This window comes from Nyctereutes procyonoides, unplaced genomic scaffold, assembly GCF_905146905.1.
Source record: "Nyctereutes procyonoides isolate TBG_1078 unplaced genomic scaffold, NYPRO_anot_genome, whole genome shotgun sequence".
NCBI classification, from domain to species: domain Eukaryota; kingdom Metazoa; phylum Chordata; class Mammalia; order Carnivora; family Canidae; genus Nyctereutes; species Nyctereutes procyonoides.
This window is the reverse complement of record NW_026575131.1, coordinates 9,071,797-9,085,089: the sequence shown is the minus strand read 5'-3', so window position 1 is coordinate 9,085,089 and position 13,293 is coordinate 9,071,797. Positions and strand designations below refer to the sequence as shown.

Below are 13,293 nucleotides of genomic sequence, written 5' to 3'. Positions count from 1 at the left end.
GCCAAAGGCAAGATGTGGCCTCTCAGTCATGGTCTAGATTTGTGCAGCCCTTGAGGGTTTACTAAGAGCTTTCACGTGAGCTCATTAAGTGAGACTAGTTAATTTCAAGGCAGGGGTTTGTGGTAAGAAAGCAACTGCCTAACAGAAGCCAATGAAAGGGACAGTGAATGGAAACAATCACTGGAGGGCTCCAATTCCCCGGCAGGAAGGTGCCTCAGGGAGGCAGGAGCACTCTCATGGGGTGCACGGGGGAAAGGTAGAAGGAAATACTATTCTCCTGACACCTACTCCACCCAGGGCTCTGCTACTACCCCATGGGCTGGGCTGCCCTGCGTGAGTCAGGTAAGATCCTAAGGGACAGTAGGGCTCCATGATTTACTAGTTATTTCCCACTAATTAGGCAGTCACCAGTGGTAGCTGGGAGCCCAGAATTTTCAGGTCCAGATGATGGGCCAAAGGGCAGGATGCAACGGCTGAGGGATAGGCCAGAAGCTGTAGGGAAGCCCTCTTTTGCAAATGAAGAAAGTAGGGAAGGATGTAAAGGAAAAAGTTCAAGGAGCTTTTTGCATAAGGGACTTTGTACAAATGGAGTAACCAATAACTGCTCTGTGGCCAGTAACAAGTGCCACCCCCCACGTACTTATTTATTCCAGAGCATGGTAAGGAGCTGAGCAGCACAAGCATTGAAGGGAGCATGGTTCCTGTGCCAGAGGACAGACAGTGTCCCGGCCAGCCTGCCAGCCAGTGTGGATTAATCCCAGTTTCCCATAACCTGAGGTCACCCGAGGAAAGAGTGGGAGATGCTTGCGTGGCCTTGTGGGACTCCCTTGGGATCTACACAGAACTGGGAAGGATATGAAGGAGAGCTAAGGTCCTGCCGTTGGGCAGGCGGGAGACTTCAGCTAGCAAAGTTAGGATATTAGTGGTAAAACCCTCAGCTGGGCATCCCCTGGACCAAGAACTTGACCCCAGGCCTCTCAGATAAATGTCCTGCACATGGAACAGGGCCTGACCTTCCCCCTCCCACTGATGGCCCAGGAGCATGTGGAAGGAACAAGTGGAAACAGCCTCAAGCCTGGGCTCCGGGGAGAAACCTACCTCATCCCCCATGTGGGGCTGGAACTCAAACTTAAGCGGAGGACAGAAGACCTGGTTGCACATGTCCATGACAGTATGCTTGTCACTTCGGGAATCCAGGTTGTCCACCGCATTCTCGATGACATCCAACCCCTCGTGGCGAGAGGTCTCCAGGTTGTACTCGGCCGAGAGGTAGGTCCGAAAGGTGCGGGCCAGGCTGGCATGAAAGCCCAAATCACAACACTTGGAGAGAGGAACACAACAGAAGGGTGAGGATACGGGCTATCACTGGAGGTGGGGGGCTGGCATTCCCCTTCCCATCATGGTGACTTAAGATTATCTCCCATTGCACAGCCAACTCTTTCATCCTGGAGGCCCTTGTGCACTTGGGAATCCTACTGCACAAATCACCCCCAACGCCCGCAGAGGGAACTGGGGATTGTGATTTGAGCAGTAGCAGAATTTCTCTTGGCTCCCCAAATTCATCCCATTCTTTCTCATCTCTAGGCCTTCTTCACACATGTATTCCCTCTGCCTGGCCTACTGCCTAAATATTCTTCCTTCAGGTTTCAGTTTTGAGGTCACTTCCTCCAGGAAGTCTTCCTTAATGCTCCCCCACTCAGAGTTTATGTCACATGTCCCTCCTCTGGGACTCCACATCTCCTTCCACCTCCCTCACTGGGACACCTTTCACTTGGCTTTGCAGTTGCCTATTCATGTTTCAGGGTTACACATGGTCAGCTACAGAAGGGCAGACCCATAAGCTCGTGTCCACTCCTGGACCTCAAGACCTACGACTAGTAGGTGCTCAATAAAAATGTGGTAAGTGAAGAAAGGAGAGGACTGGAAAGAGTGAAAAGTTGTGAGCAAGAGGAGGGGTCTGGCCTCCGGTGTGGGAAGGCACAGGCAGGGCTGGCAGCTAGCTCCCTCTCCTGGGGACGGTGGCAATGGGTGCCTTCTGCAGCCATGGGAAAGCGGTGACCCTGTGACTCCCTGACGGGACACAGCAGAGCCAGAGGAAAAGGATCCATCCATCAGTAGGGAACCTTTCCTGAGCATCTGCAGGCCAGATCCCTGTCTGCGTGGGATGGGCGGGACACAGGAAGCAGTCCCAGATCCAACACAAATGAGACAGACGCTCTCCGTGATGATGCCACTCATGATGTTCTTTCTCCAAGCCCAGACCTCCAGTCCCTCCGGTGTGACCCACACAGCTGGTACTTGGGAGTCAGTGTTCCATCTCCTTTTGCTAAAACTGCCACAGTTTTCCCACAAGAATATCCCCTACAGATATAAACATCTGCACCGCCCTAGGAGACTACCCAGGGCATGAACTGTGTACCATCACCCCTGTGCCCGCAAACTCAGCAAAGGGCCTGGTGTAGAGGAGGCTGGTGCAGGTTGAATATATGCCTACCTGACCCAGCCATATAGGGGCTGCCAGAGGCCCACTCCTACCTGTGGACAGAGAAACCATCTCCCAGGCCCCAAATGCCCTTTGCCCTTCCCCTCCATCAGGGCTCAAGGGACATGCTCATCAGCTACAGACAAGGGCCAGCATGGGTGTGGGGCCCTGTTGGGTCCCAGACTGCCCAGGTGCTCACGTCGATTAGGTCAGAGACATCGTGGATGTAGTATTTGCTGATAGCTGCATTGGTGGCCGCCAGATTCAGCAAGTAGTCATTTCGGGCCTTTGTACATTTCAGCTTGTTCTCAGAATACTTAGCCTGCCTCTGGAAGAAGAACAGAGTAGAGGTGAGAGCTGAGGCACTGACCTGCCCCTCGTCCCTCTCTCGCACCCTCTTCATTGCCCAACTGCCTCTGTCCTTCCCTTAAGAGGCCAAGTTCACTCCTGCCTCTAGGCCTTCAGACTCATTCCCTCTGCCTGGCGAGCCATCCTCCCAAGTCCCTAGGTGGCCTGCTTCTTCATGTCCTTCAGGTCCTTATCCAAGGTCATGTGGTCAGAGTGTCCTCTGATGACAACCTCATCTGGAAATGAGTCTTCAGCATCTGCAGTGCCCCTCCCCCTGCATTCCCTTGCCCTGCTCTATGTTTTTCATCTATTTAGTCTTTGCTTAGTTTTTAGTGACTATTCTCATTTTAAATTACTTTTTTAAATATTATGTTTTTAGAGCAGTTTTAGGTTCATAGCAAATTTAAAAGGAAAGTACAGAGATTTCCCATATGCCCCCACACATGCATAGCCTCCCCTGTTATCAACATCCCCCACCACACTGTACATCTGTTACAAATGATAAACCTACAGGGACACATCATAGTCACCCAGAGTCCAGAGTTGACACTAGAGCTCACTCTTGGTATTTTATACTCTATGGGTTTAGGCAAACGTATAATGATATATATCCATCATTATAATATCAAACAGGGTAGTTTTCCTCCCTTACACATACTCTGTGCTATCTATGCATCCCTCCCTGCCACCTAAGCCCTGGCAACCACTGATCTTATTCCTGTCTCCATAGTTTCGCCTTTTTCCAGAATGTCATATAGTTGGAATCGTAAAGTATATGGCCTTTTCAGATTGGCTTCTTTCACTTAGTGATATGCATCTAAGGCTCCTCCATGTCTTCTCAGGGCTTGCTGGCTCATTTCTTTATAGCACTGAATAACATTCCATTGTCTGGATGCACCACAGTTTACTTGTCCATTCACGTACTGAAGGACATCTTGGTTGCTCTATTTTTTTCTTCATAAGCATTTTTTACCACCTGAAATTATATTTTTTACCTCTTTGTTTACTCGCTGGTTTTTGGTGTCCACCACTAGAAAGTAAATTCTATGAAGTCAGGGACTTGATCTACCCTATTCATCACTGGGCCTGAAGCATGCAAAACTGATACTCCTCACCCATTTTCAGGGGCTACTATGACCCTCAGACCACTTTCAGCCCTTCATGGATTCATAAAATTTTATACCTAGAAAAGATATTAAAGGTATCTTAGCTTAATTCACCCATTTTACAGATGAGAAAATGAAAACCAAGAAGAAATGACTTGGGGACACCTGTCTGGCTCAGTTAGTAGAGTATGTGAGTCTTAATGTCAGGGTCATGAGTTCGAGCCCCACATTGGGTATGGAGATTACTTAAAAAACAAAGTGGCTTGTCCAAAAGCCAAATGACTAATTATCATATCACTCTGAACTTAACTCTACAGACTTCTGGCTGGTGGTCTCTCTTCCCCTCTATTTATCCCCCATGTTGTAGTTTTGTAATTCCCTGCCTGCCTGTCTTATTTTTATTTATTTGTTTATAGTATATTCACAGAGTTGTACAATGATCACCACCATCTAAAGTTAGAATATTTTTGGCAACCCAATAAGAAACCCTATGCCCATTAGCAATCACTCTCTTTCTCCTCTGCCCCAGCTCCTGGCAATAAATAATCTACTGTCTGTCTCTATGGATTTGTCTATTCTGGACATTTCCTATAATTAGAATCATACAATATTGTGACTGGTTTCTTTTACTTAGCACAGTGTTTTCAAGGTACATCGTGTTGGAGTAAATATCATTACCCTACTCCTTTTCATGGCTGAATACATATTCCATCACATCACTAGATTACATTGTATTCATCCATTCACCAGTTGATGGACATTTGGTTTGTTTCTACCTTTTGGCTATTATGAATAATGCTGCTAGGGACATTCATGTGCAGGTTTCTGTATGGATGTATGTTTTCATTTCTCTTGGTGGACACATAGGAGTAGAATTATTGAGTCATATGATAGCTTTTTGTTTAACATTTTGAGCAGCTCACAGATTGTTCTCCAAAGTGGGTGAACCATTTATGTTCCCTCCAGCAACATATAAGGGTTCCAATTCTTCTGCAACCTCATTAACACTTGTGATTGTCTGCCTTTTTTATTTTAGCCATCCTAGTGGTTATGAGGTGGTATCTCACTGGGGTTTGGATTTGTATTTTCTTAATGTCTAATGATGCTGAGCATCTTTTCATGTGCTCACTGGCCACTCATGTAAGTTCTTCAGAGAAATGTCTATTCAAATTCTTTATCCATTTTTTTTAATTGGGCCCCTGTCTATTGGAAGCATGCTTTTCTTTGCCTTTGGAAATTATCCTGGAACCTTATTTTATTTGCCTATGGTTACTTTTTCAGCTCATCCAGGCCCTGGTGAATTCTGTTTCCACTCAATCTCCTAACATTTTTAAGAGCTGCAGGATCATGTAATCATGAGACTCACAGAAGCCCAAATAAATACGTGGTGTGATGTTTGGCACAGGAAAAGAGCTCAGGAAATGTTTAGTGATTGCATGGAATGAATTAATGCAGAGAATTCAAAAGAAAATAATAGCTTTTACAAAGAAAGAAACCTGAGAAGTAATCTAGTCTAAGATAACAAAAGCATGTACACTGCCCCTCTAAATTCCCTGACCATCGCAGGCATCATCAATTGATTGCAGCACTGTTTTTAACTAATGCCTGGAGGAGGCTTCACAATCTTCAACAGAGTTTTGGGCAGTTACTACCAACTGATCACAGTTGGCTTGAGAGAGAAGAGTCATTTGCCATCGCTGTCAGATTTTAAAACTGAGGCTCAGAGAAGTACTGTAAATGTGGCATTTTCAAAAACCCAGATAGTCTGATTCCAAAACTAGCACTCATCCCTCTGTGCCCTACTAAAGCACTTGCCCAGCACCAATAATACACAGTGATTCTAAATCTCCCATTTTTGGCTTGCCAGTGGCATTTTGGAATGGGTTCTTTATCGGGTTCCCAGGTGCTCATTGGTAGCCCAGTGCTGTTCCCTCTTATTGGGACATGCTCAGCCCCAACCAGCCTCTGGCCACCAATATGACCCTCCTGAGCAAGCCCCACCCTCACAAATTGCCTGGTAATTCCTGTCCATTTGAGAATGTGCTGGCTGAGCATTGAGTCTTGTCACAGTTCAGTTCTCTTGTCAGCTGAGCACTTTCCCTGCCTGTTGATCCTGGCACAAGGCCAGGCCTAATAAATGCCAGTGAGGCATGGACAGCCCTGCCTCCTTCATGACACTGACCTCCAAGACAGTGCATGCTGACACCATGCTTCTATCCCATACCCCTCAGGGTGCAGAACGGGAAAGTTGACGCTGTCCAGAGGGAGCATGCCCCTCAGTTTCTCCTAGGCCCTCACTCACCTTCTCCTTCATCTTCTCAATCTTCTTCACAGAGCTGCGGCGCTGGGGCCGGTCCTCGTGCCGGAGCAGGTTCATGCTGAGGTCTCCTGATTTGTTGAACTGCTTCTCCTCCTGCTTCTCGGCCTCCTTCAGCTTGCTTTCTGCACTGATACTCTCAGCATGATACATGTGGTAGGTTTTCATGACCTGGGGATGCACAGGGGCAGGAAATCAGCAGCCTGCACAGCCCAGCATGTGGCCCCCCTGGGCTCCCAGCCCCATTCAGGTTCTGTGTGTCAGGAAGCCACACCCTGTCCTCTTCCTTCCACACACTCCAAGCTTCCCGTGGTTCTTTACTTTAGCACCAACTCTGGGGACTGGAAATGATGATCATCTTCAGTAGAGGCTTCACTGCCATTATCGTCTTTAGCAACATCATGACATCCTTACCAAATGCCAGGAATGGACTAGTAAGGAGGAAATTTAAAAGCCCCCGCACATTTGGGGGGTCTCAGAGGGGATAAGACATACTTGGCCCTCCCTCAGCTGCCCCCTCTTGCCCTGCCAGCAGCCATGACTCTTGTCCCTCCCCCCTCCCCCCAGAGTCAATGGGAAAGCCCCTCCTCAGGTACTCATGGAACTGCCCTGGGAACGTGCAAATCATTTTCTCAGCTGTTTCCTTACTGGCCTGCAAATGGCTCTGTCCCCAGAAGGAGTATTACTGGATATACTAATTGCTATTCTGTGCTTTCTGAAATAAACTCATCCTTGGCTATACAATGAATTCCCACAAAGCAAACCACACTTGGCTCTTCCACTTCCATAGTAAAAGTTCAATATTGTTATAACAAGGGAGTTTTTGAGACAGAAGAAATCCTAGATGTCATCTAATCCAAATTTTACAAATAGGGAAACTGGGGCCCAGAAGAGCAAAATGGCTTATCTATGATGGCACATTATCAGTGTAATCTCCAAACTTGGCATCCGTGGGGCCAACACCACAATCAAGCTACAGAATGATTCCACTACACCACAAAGGGCCTTCACACCCCGCTGCAATAGATCCCTATGCCATCTCCCAGCCCCAGACAATCACTGATTTGCTTTCTGTCCCTGTAGTTGAGTTTCGTGTGTTCTAGAACTTTATATACATGGAACCAAGGCATATAAATTCTTTGGAGTCTGCCCTCTTTCGCTCAGCATGATTTTTCTGAGATTCTCTCATGTTTTATCAGTTCTTTTTTACTGCTGAGTAGTATTCCACTGGAGATCTGTATCAGTATTTGTCTATTTATTCGTATGCTAATAGTTACTTGGGTTGTTCACAGTTTTGGTCTATTATGAATAAAGCTGCTAAAAATGGCCAGGTATAATTCTTTGTATGGACATATGTTTTCGTTTCTCTCAGGTAAATACCTAGGAATGGAATGGAGGGTCATATAGGAAGTGTACATTTGACCAAATTAGAAATCTGGTCTCTGACTTTTAATCCATCACTCCTTCTACCATATCATACTGTTTCCATAATTCAATACCATTTTCGCAGCAGGTATGAACAGTTTGGGCAGCCTTAGAGCAAGTAGGGCAGTCCCCACCAACAGGGCTCTATCTCCTGGTCCCCAACTGGGCATACACCTTTCCTGTGCAATAGCTTATGATCATTTTTCTGTGCTATGAAACACAAGAAGTTTCTGGAATCCATGACTCCTGAACCTTGTTTGTTCTCTTCTCCTGTTGTTTGGATAGCTATAACAACTAATAGAGTAGAGGTTTCTATGTGAGGATGGGATATGCTCCTACCTAGTGGGGCCCTTTAAGTCCGGGAACTTGGAACAAATTTCTGGCCAGCACTATAACCCTATTCATTCTCATATGAAGTCCTGTGAAGTGAGTTTATTACAATGAAGGATTCTTCTGTAATTATTACATTAAATCACAGCATTGATCTGTTGCACAGAAAGTCCTCTTTGCCATAGGCCAGGAGTTAATGGAGGAAGCAGGTATTGTAGAGTATGAACTCTGGTTCAAATGTCTGGGCTGAATCTTGATGATACCACTTACCAGCTATGTGAAGAGTCATAGAACCTCTCCATTTTCTATCTGTAAAATGGGGATAACCATGGCACCTACCTCATAGATTTGCTGTGAAAACTAAATGAGTCAATTCAGGTGAAGTGCTGAGAACAACACCTGCCTCATAGTAAGAGCCATGTAGAATATCAGCTGCCACTACCACCACCACTGCCGCCGCCGCTGCTTGATTTGGGCTGAGGGTTTGAGAACCTTGAATTTACTTACTTGACTTCAGGAAAATGCTTATAAATTCTAAAGAACATTAGCTAATATGCAAAATTTTATTCTATACCATGTTCCTTCTCCCTTCCCCTTACATCTTGAAAACTTCCTCAAATTTCAAAACAATAAATGAATTAAAAATGCAATCAACTTTTCTTCATTGGTCATGGTGAAAAGACCTCTTACCACCCATGTTTGCTTTTTTGAGTTGCCCTAAAGCCTCTAGAGATGCCATTCTCAGTGATTTCATCCACTCCTTATGCCAGTTCCACTAAGCTTATCTCCGAACTCAATGGACCAAAAAGGGTGTCGATTGATGTGTTCTCGACATCTAGCGGCCAAAAGAAATGACTGCAGGTAACTAAAGCAATTGCCATTTTTTCCACCTTTACGCCAGGGCTCCTGCAACACCAAGTGGCTGACTTGGGAATGCTGGCTGATGTCTGTCTCCCAGGCCCCTGCCTTTCCATTCTCAAAGCTTTTCTCTTTTCCTCCACATTCATGGGCACCACTGGTTTCTCTGCTTTTCTACCATGATGCTGGTGGTGTTCATTTCTGGACTCATCCCTTTCTGGGTTCAATGATTCCCACTAAAGCCATGTTTTCTGTTTCAGCTGCTGAGGTCTGCTTATCTCACCACAAATCTATCATCTGTGTTGAGCGGTTCCAGAGGAAGAGAGAGCATTCTATTTGCAATTAGATCTTCCTGTCCAATCATCCATGCATCCATCCATCTATTCACTCAAGGTCAGCATCCCAGCTGGGTGTTCTCAGCCTCCCGCATTTCCCTTTTCCTAGTTTTTCACTCAAACCACACAGTACTCTTCTTACTCTGCAACAAACCAAACTTCCCATTACATTCTCTGAACTGAGTCGCAAAAGTCCCAAGCTTGAAGAACATGGCCAGAGGGCCCTGGGGCCCAACTCTCAGGGATCCAATTGGTAATTCCAGATCCTAAGAATAACAGTGAACTTGATTGCCTAGGGTGACTTAGGTCAGACAGCTGCCACAAAAGAGTTCACCTAGGGGGCCTGTTAGAAATGAGTCTAACAAAAAAAAAAAAAAAAAGAAATGAGTCTAACTACATCCAGAATCCTCCAGATGTTTGCTTTAATTACCTGAAACATGGGCTTTAGCATGAAAGGTCCTTAGCTCAATAGCTTAGAACAGTCTGCTCAATATTGCCAGCCCAGGATGTATTAAATAATATTTAAACTTATCAATTACTTGAGAATTTGCAAACATCTTTTTTTTATTACCCCCAAAGAGCATTTCAGTTAATCTGTACCCCAACCCTGGGAGGCAGTATGATAACAATAATGATAATAGCAGCTAACATTCACTGAACACTTACATGCCTAGCCTTTTTCTAAGCACTATACATATATTAACTCTTTTATTTCTCACAAAAACCCTAGGAGGTAGACACCACATGATCCCTGCTTTACAGAAGCAGAAACCACAAAATAAGGATGAAGGGATCCACTACCCCACACGGACTCAGGAGACCTGGTTTTGAGACTCAACCCTCCCCTCAAACTTGCTGAGTAACAGTGACAGAGACTTGTCTTCTCTTTGCCAGCTGCTGGAGACCAGAATAGTGGTGGATGGGAATGTGCTCCGTAAGTTGTGACTATAAGGTAACTGGCTGACAGCAGGGTTGAGGCTGGGAAGGGCTCAGAGGTGGATGTAGGAAGGAGTTCAACTGAGGCCAAAGTACTGAGACCCAGTCTTCAAGTTGGCACCCCCGAAGGACCCCTTATAGGGACCCACCTGGCTTAATGGGATGTTCACATTCCAACCCTCCAGACTCTGTCAGGGAGATCCCTTGGAACAAGTCTAGCACAGGCTGAGAAGGACCCTATAAGGACATATAAGTTGAGACCACTGTTCTTGGACACAGATCTGTATCACACATTCTCAAAAGGCTCTCCAGAAATCTTGGTGTATTAACCCATTATTGAAAAAACTGAGGCTCAGAAATGGCAAGTGAATTGCACAAAGTCACAGAGCAAGCCAGATAGCTAGGACTTCTGAGCTACAGTGTTGCTGCTATAGTAACCATGTTGCTCTTGGCTGCATACACTTTGCTTTCTGCATCTTTCCAAATCCTCAGATCATGAAAATAAGGAAGTATTATATGCATAGTCCTTCAGACCCTCATTTAAATGGAAAAGAAGCCAAAGGAAATACAAAAGTTGACAGCATCAAAAAAAGGAACATGCTAGGGCAAGGCAAGAACCCAGTTGTTAGACAGTAGGTTCTCAACAGTGAAGTTCATGCACACTTCCTCTACCCTGCAGGCAGGGCCATCTCTAGCCATGCAAGAGCTTTGTATGGGTGAAATCCTGGGCCAATGCATGTCAAAACATCCTTGAAGGAAAAATGAGTTTCCATATTTCAATATAACCACCCACACTCTGTGTGGCCTACGTTCTCTTTAGAACTTATAATTGCTATCTTATTTACTCATTTTGCATGTCTATTCACTGTCTCACAGCAAGTTAAGTGCAATGTCCAGAGGGCCAGGACCTTGTTGAAGAGCATATTCCCTGTACTAAAGCAGAGATTGGTGCCCAGCAAGTATCAGTATATATTTGCAAGAATGAATGAAGGACAGCTGGCTGGGTGTGAGTGGAAGGATGGATGGATGGAAGGAAGGATAGATAGGGAGATGGTTGAATGGACAGATGGGTGAGTGGGTAAACCAGTAGATGGATGGCTGGCTGGATGGAAGGAACAGAGGAAAGAGAAGGAGAAAAAATGGGGGAGATACAGTTCTACTGCCTTTGACCTTGGTGAACATATTTGGAGGTAGGGAGACAGACAGGGTCTCCACCAACACAGAAAACACCCTCTAGCAGGGACATGGACAAGTTTACAAACTATTATTACATGGTATAGTAAGGGCTATGATGAGGGAAGCATAGGGTGCTAAAGGATTGCTTTCTGGAGAAAGCATCATCTAAACTGAACCTTGATGGTGCCTGGGTGGCTCAGTCAGTTAAGTATCTGACCTTCAGCTCTGGTCATGATCCCAGGGTCCTGAGATCAAGCCTGGCATCAGGTTCCCTGTTCAGTAGGGAGTCTGCTTCTCCCTCTGCCTCTCTGACCCCCCACTCACGCTCACTCTCTCTCTCTCTTTCAAATAAATAAATAAAATTTTAAAAAAATAATAAAAATAGATAAACCAAACCTTGAAGGAAGAGTAGCTGTTACCTGGGTAAACAGGGCAGGAGCAGGAGTAGAATGTTCCAGAAAAAGGGAGCAGCTGAGCACCAAGCCCAAAATGAACAGGAATCAAACAGGTCTGAGGAAGAGCTTCCAGGCAGAAGTATGTCAGGTGTTTGAGTACTAGCCAATGGAGTCACCTCCATATTCTCCCCCAGATACTTCCCCCTCCGTGGACATTTGTTGTTTTTCCCTGCCTAGGATCATCCAGTCCTCCTTCTGGAACAGCTTCCTGATTTTGTTTCAGGAAATCCCCAAATTCCCCTCCAGTGTTCTCAGTCCCTGTGGATCATGAGAAATGGACACCATCCTCCAATCCCAGGCGTAGGAATGAGACACAGGCCTGGCCAATCAGTAAACATTATGTTTACCTGACCATGGTGATGGGAGCCCATGATCACAGCCAGGCCAACCAGAAAAACCCTGGGGCTTTGCTGGGAATGTTGGGAAAGGTATGTTAATTTTCCACCAGAAGGCATCGAGCTGATAGAAAGTGAGCTTGCACTGAGGGGTCATCTTTGTCACTCGCTGGGAGAAGCCTGCTTGATCATGAAGACATCACAGAGGAAAGCAAATGGATGGATGGATGGATGGATGGATGGATGGATGGATGGATGGATGGAGAGGAAGAGGAGAGGGAGACAGAGAAAGGAAGGAGGAAATAAGATAAAATGGAGGAGGTGCAGTCTCTTGCCTTTGACCATGTGAGTCTATTGAAGGTGTGGGGAAAACAGCTACACCTCAAAGCAGGTTTCTACTGAGCAGTTCGTGGCATGCCACGCATGATACCAGGTGCTGGCAAAACTACTACATGGAAGACAGGGAATGTGTACCTCATTGAATACACAGCCTGCTGGGGAGACAGCCAAACAAGTGTGCAAACCTCTGAGATTCAATACAGGCATCTTTCGCTCCAGCCAGTTTGCGTGGATTCCCATCCCTCACTATTGCAGGAGTCCCTGCTAGCCTCCCTATTGCCCACCTTGGTCCTGGGCCCACTGTAGTGCCCAACTCACACAACAGACAGACTGACCACCTGAGCAGGGGGCTGCTCGTCCTGTGTCCCAACCTCCTGCTTCGCTGCTGCCACAGTGCTGCTCCCCGCAGCCTCCCTCTGTCCTTCATATCCAAATCAAATGCCACCTCTTCTCTGTGGCCTTCTTGATGCCCAGGTGGACTTCATCTCCCCACCACTCCTCCCACTGTGTCCATATCCCCCACAGGGACACCTGTCCCACGATGTAGCTACATCCCATCCTCTGCACACAGGGGATAATTAGTAAATATATGATGAGCAAGTGAACGAATGTCTTGGAGGGAGAGGTGAGGAGGTTTTCTGGAGAGAAACCTCATCCTGCTGTTCTTAGGACCACATCCATCCCCAAACAAACCTGGGCTGCACCCTGGCCAGCAGGCTGTGATGGTTCAGCAGCCTGCCTTGCCTCACCCTGAGTCAGAGACCTTCCCTCGTCTCCCTCTGAGAGTAACGTGACATGAGGATAATAGCTGGAGAGGAGCCTCAGAGTTCCTCTCATTTCGTGCCTTCGTG

At 46.3% G+C, this 13,293-nt stretch overlaps 1 protein-coding gene across 2 annotated transcripts in view; it reads right to left on the bottom strand.

Annotated features, from left to right (window-relative positions):
- SRGAP3 (SLIT-ROBO Rho GTPase activating protein 3) overlaps positions 1–13,293 on the bottom strand; it is a 249,479-nt gene that overhangs the window by 66,302 nt on the left and 169,884 nt on the right. For both annotated transcript variants that reach the window (XM_055344234.1, XM_055344236.1), the window contains exons 5-7: positions 6,239–6,424; positions 2,682–2,810; positions 1,099–1,320 (exon numbers count right to left, since the gene is read on the bottom strand). In XM_055344234.1, the coding sequence (XP_055200209.1) occupies positions 1,099–1,320; positions 2,682–2,810; positions 6,239–6,424 (537 nt within the window). The remainder of the gene's footprint in view (positions 1–1,098; positions 1,321–2,681; positions 2,811–6,238; positions 6,425–13,293) is intronic.